The sequence below is a fragment of the Rhincodon typus genome, chromosome 47 (genome assembly GCF_021869965.1).
Source record: "Rhincodon typus isolate 14 chromosome 47, sRhiTyp1.1, whole genome shotgun sequence".
In the NCBI taxonomy this organism is placed as follows: Eukaryota; Metazoa; Chordata; class Chondrichthyes; order Orectolobiformes; family Rhincodontidae; genus Rhincodon; species Rhincodon typus.
The window spans coordinates 6246407-6251881 of record NC_063378.1 but is presented as its reverse complement, the minus strand read 5'-3'; the positions used below and the strand labels follow the sequence as shown (position 1 = coordinate 6251881).

The 5475-nt window shown below is 45.1% G+C and overlaps 1 protein-coding gene across 1 annotated transcript; it reads right to left on the bottom strand.

Moving 5' to 3' along the window:
• Nucleotides 1-1651: 1651 nt before the first annotated feature.
• On the bottom strand, nt 1652-4994 carry LOC125487905 (hepcidin-1-like). Its single transcript, XM_048620522.1, has 3 exons — nt 4861-4994; nt 4164-4220; nt 1652-2645 (listed from the first exon to the last, which is right to left on the bottom strand). The coding sequence occupies exons 1-3, from the start codon at nt 4951-4953 to the stop codon at nt 2541-2543; spliced, it is 255 nt and encodes an 84-aa protein (XP_048476479.1). The 5' UTR covers nt 4954-4994; the 3' UTR covers nt 1652-2540.
• Between the last annotated feature and the right edge of the window lie 481 nt (nt 4995-5475).

Genomic DNA, 5475 nt, shown 5'->3' with positions numbered 1-5475 from the left:
AAGCAGGGATAGACAAGGGGAAATGGACCAGGCAAGAGAGAATTGGTAGGGACAGCATTGCAGAAAGTTAGAAAATAATACAAAAATGGAAGAACAGACACAATACGTACAGGAACAGGTCAGAGGCTCGGAATCCAATAACGAGTAACTCACTTTCTGTCACCATCTGTCCACCATCGACAAGGCACAAGTCAGGACTGTGATGGAATACTCCCCACTTGCCTGGATGGGTGCAGCTGCATCAACACTCAAAAAGCTCAACACCATCGAAGTAAAAGCAGCCCCAACTTGATTGGTTTAAATGGATAAATAGGAATGACTCAGGTAAGCTGTGTTCCCCTGTGTGAAGAGTTTAGAATCAGGGGTCACAATTTAAAAATGAGGGGGATGCCACTTAGATCCAAGATGAAGAGAAGTTCTTTCCCCAGAGCATTGTGAACCTTGGGAATCCTTGGGAATTCCCATTGTGAACCTTGGGAATCCTCAATGACATAGGGTTGTAGAAGCCCAGTATTTGAGAAAGCTTAACGTAGAGATTGAAAGGTTTCTGATTACCATGGAACACGTGGTTATGGGGATTGGGTGTGTGAACATCCATGATCGTACTGAGTGGTGGAACAGGGCTGACGGACTGAATGACCTACTCCTGTTTCTAATGAAACTCCCTCCATCACCAATGCTCAGTAGCAGCAGTGTGTACCATCTACAAGATGTACTGCAAAAATTCACCAAGGCCTCCTTAGACAGCACCTTCCAAGCTCACAACCATTTCCATCTAGAAGGACAAGGGCAGCAGATACATAGGAACACCACCACCCACAAGTTCCACTCCAAGCCACTCACCATCCTAACTTAGAAATATATCGCTGGTCCTTTAGTGTCACTGGGTCAAAATCTTGGAATTCCTCCCTATAACAGCATTGTGGGTCAACCTAGAATACATGGACAGTGATGGCAGCTCACCACCACCTTCTCAAGGGGCAACTAGGGACGAGCAATAAATACTGGCCCAGCCAGTGATGCTTCTCAAACCCTGATCATATTTTGAAAAAAAAGGACAGTGAACCATAGGAAGGAGAAGTCAGCAACCACAAAGAGGAACTGAGGGTAGAAATGGCAGTGCTGTTTTGAGAACACCTAAGGCATGTTTAGGGACGTGTGGAATTCTCTTCCCTAGAGAGTAGTGGAGGCTGAATCATTATGGGCCATATTCTAGGCTTAAATTGGACAGATTTTTGATGTACAAGGGATTTGAGTGTTACAGAGGTTTATAGGGAGCCAGAGAGGAAAGTGGATTTGAGACCACAGCCAGCTGTCTTTGTGTGGTGGACTCTCAATTCTTACATTCACGTGTTATTGTGTGGAACCAGAGTGGGTATAGCTGTATTAGGCAGAGTGAGAAGCAGAGAAGACCAGCAAGAATTCTACACCTAACTCGTGCATGAGGAAGTGGCTGTTGGCTGTGTGAAGCACTTTTGAGAGTGTGTTATGTTGATGATATTTGTAACAAATGTCAGGGCAACTGACTGAACAAAGGAAACAACATGCTTAACTTTATCCAGCTCTCCAGAGGAACAAGGACAGTTATTTTCTGATGTCAGGGTGATCGTGAAGTGAGAGATACCAACCATGTGAAATACCAAGTCAGCTGTTTTCTGAAGATAATAGTGGTTTATTAATTTTGTTTTACAACGTACAGTATTTACAACTGTTGTCCTGCTGAGATGCAGTGTGAATATATTGTAAGGCTAAATTTCTGCTTAAGAACATAGAACAGATACCTGCTTGTCATCCCTTCAGATTTTAAGTATCATCAACTTCAGTATCAGACATTTCAATGACTCGGTCGTAGTTACTACATGCACACTCAAATACACACACTTAAACATGCACTCAAACACGCACACACACATGCAATCATACTCAAACACAACACACATATTTATATGCACACAACTTCATACACACACACACGCGTGCATTTACATGCACACAACTTCATAAATTGACATTCAGGTTACATTCAAAGAACAGAATATTGGTACCAGAAATGGTTAAAACTAAAATTCAAGATAAGACAGTGCCTGATAAATCCAATGGGAAATTCAGGAGCTACGTCTTCCCCCAAGGAGTGGAGCAGGGGAATGTGGGACTCGCTCCCACAGGGAGTGAGGGGAGAATATGGGACACTCTTCCACAGGGAGTGGGGGAGAGAATGTGGGACTTGCTCTCACAAGGAGTGGGGGGTTGAAAATCATATTGACGTATCGAAGAGGGGGTAAGCTGGTTAAACACATAAGGGAGAGAGAAACAAAAGGAGATGGTGATGGGGGGAAGATGAGGGGAGATGATGTGGGAGGAGGCCAGTGTGGAGCCAACACAGAGCAGAGTGGCTGAATGGCCTTTTCCTGCAGTGTAAAATGCAGGTGCAGCTTTAATTGAAAACGACGAGAGGCAGCTGCATTAAATAGATACCAAGCAATAAATAAGGATGGTAAGGCCTTTAGCAGGATGACATTCTTTGACTGAGGGGCTAGCGTTTAAATTTTGCAGCAAAATCCACACATCGACGTTTTACAGCATCCACAGCAGTACAAGCACAACGAGATGTGGCTCATTCTCTTCTGCCGCAGCAGCACAGATGCCTAAAAAGATGGAGACCAAACAGTCAGAATGTTCTGGAAAGAAATAAGGCACCTGTTCCCTTTGACAACATGTCAGCTGTGCAATGTCAGTCACTGGCAGGGACAGCCGGCATTTCTTCAGCTACTTTCACCATTTCCCGAAGCCTCACAGCCAATGGAAAATTCCGTTTTATTGTTGTGATATAGGAAACAACGCAGCCAATTTGTGCACAGCAAGCTCCTACAATTAGGACACACCTGGATCATATGTTTTTAATCAGTACTGACCCTCCAACAGTGCAGCACTCACTCAGTACTGACCCTCCGACAGTGCGGTGCTCCCTCAGTACTGACCCTCCGACAGTGCGGCGCTCCCTCAGCACTGACCCTCCGACAGTGCGGCACTCCCTCAGTATTGACCCTCCAACAGTGCGGCACTCCCTCAGCACTGACCCTCCGACAATGCGGCACTCCCTCTGCACTGACTCTCTGACAGTGCAGCGCTCCCTCAGTACTAACCCTCTGACAGTGTGGTGCTCCCTCAGTACAGATCCTCCAACAGTGCAGCAATCCCTCAGTACTAACCCTCCAACAATGCGACACTCCCTCAGTGTTGACCTTCTGACAGTGCAACACTCCCTGAGTATTGACACTCCGACAGTGCGACACTCCCTCAGTACTAACCCTCTGACTGTGCAGTGCTGCATCTGTACTGACCCTCTGACAGTTTTGGGTCCCTTGTCAAATTGGAAGCCAAATGGAATGTTGTTGTTTATCAAATGAAATGTTGTTGTTTATTTCAAAATTGCATGGAGAGCAAAATTGGGAGGTTTTGCTAAAACTAAACAAGGCCCCAGTCAGGGCACATCTAGAATACTGCAAGTAGATTTGAACGACTTATGGAAGGAAAGATATTGTGTCATTGGAGGAACTCCAGAAAAAAGTCATTCGGCTGGTACCAGGCATGGAGGGACTGTCTTTTCAGGGGAGGTTGAGTAGATTGGTCTTATATTCGTTGGAATATAAAAGAATGAGATGACCTTAATGAACATAGAAGATTACTGGGAGACTTGACAGGATAGATGTGGAGAGGTTGGTTCTCTTTGTGTGAGAATCTAGGACCGGAGGGCATCATCTCAGAAGAAGGGATTGCACATTTCAGACAGAGATGAGGAGAAATTTCTTCTGTCAAAGGTTTGTCAATCCGTGAAATTTTTTACTGCAGAGGGCTATCGAAGCTGGGTCATTGAGTATATTCAAGACTGAGATAGATTTTTAATCAGTAAGGGGAATCAAGGGTTATGGGGAAAAGGCAGGAAAGTGGATTTGAGGATTATCAGATCAGCCATGATCTCATTGGATGGTGGAGCAGACTCGACGGGCTGAATCTGGTCTCCTGTTTTATTGTCTCATGAATTCTATTTAAAACTGTCTACTACATATAAATGGGACAGAGCGTCGCTGTTTGAAAATGAAACACCTTTTGCAGAAAAAGCAGGCAGAGCAGCAGTTTAAAATATAATATTGCTTTCAACTTACCATGTCCCTCGGGTTTTGGGATTTCTTAGTGGTCAGGGACCCTTGTCCATTCTCACTCTGCAACAGGAGAGAAATTATCAACATACAAAGTGGCAACGGAAAGCTGAATGACAAAAACAAGTTGGGGAGAAAGAGAGGACAAAAAAGAAAGACAGTAATTTTTAGGGAGCGAGGTGTAAGGTCTAGAGGAGGTTACAGATATAGGGAGCGTATTCAGTCTGGAGGAGGTTACAGAGACAGGGAGAGGTGTAAGGCCTGGAGGAGGTTACAGAGATAGGGAGGGGTGCAGGGGCTGGAGGAGGTTACAGAGTTAGGAAGGGATATATGGTCTGGAAGAGGTTACAGAGACAGGGAGGGGTGTAAGGCATGGAGGAGATTACAGAGATAGGAAAGGGTAATGACCTGGAGAAAGTTACAGAGATAGGGAGGAGCATAGTGGGTGGAAGAGGGTTTAGAGATAGGGAGGAGTGTAGGGGCTGGAGGAGGTGATAGAGATAGGGGATTTGAAGGGTGAAAATGTAAAGGAGATAAAACAAGGAAACAAGCAGAAGATAATGACAGCAAATCCGGACGAGGGGCGAATATTAAAACCATGAACACGTAAAGTCCTATTGCCTAGCAACTGGTCTTTCAGGGTGGTATATTCAGTTATGAATGCAGAAAAGGCACCACCAGAGAGGGATGCGTCTTTGCTTACCTTGGACAGTGTAAAGCACTGGCTCATCTCAAAGAAGACCAGCAATACCAGAGTGACCAGGACCAGTCGGGTTTTCATCTGGTTGCTGCCCATCTCGACTTGTCTGATCTTCCAGTTGTGATATGGCTTTGGTTTGTGTGTTCCCCTTTATATCCCTGCACCGGAGGCGTACTGGAACACCTCGATGTTTGAGCAAACGCGTCAGAGATCTTTTCCAGGAATTGTGACCACCCCATCCCACCCTCTACCCTATTTTCTGATGTTAAGATTGGAACAGGTCCAATTGTAAACAGACACGCACACACAGACACAGACACCTTGTCACTCACGAAGGGGGAGGCTATGTCATGGAATTGGAATAAGTCAACACTGATAGTAATGTTCACAAACAAACAAGACATTTCACAACTACTGACTTCCAGTTCATGTGGAATCTCCCAAACCCTTTTCCCCTCTCTCCATCTCTCTCTCTCTCTTTTCCTTTCAGACATTCCTTCATAACTGAAGGCAGAAACTTTTTGAGCAGAATTGTGTATGCACCCGTCTCTCACCCATTCGCAAACCTGGAGGGCATGCCCAAATGACAGAGCAAAAAGTAACCCAACCAATTTTGAT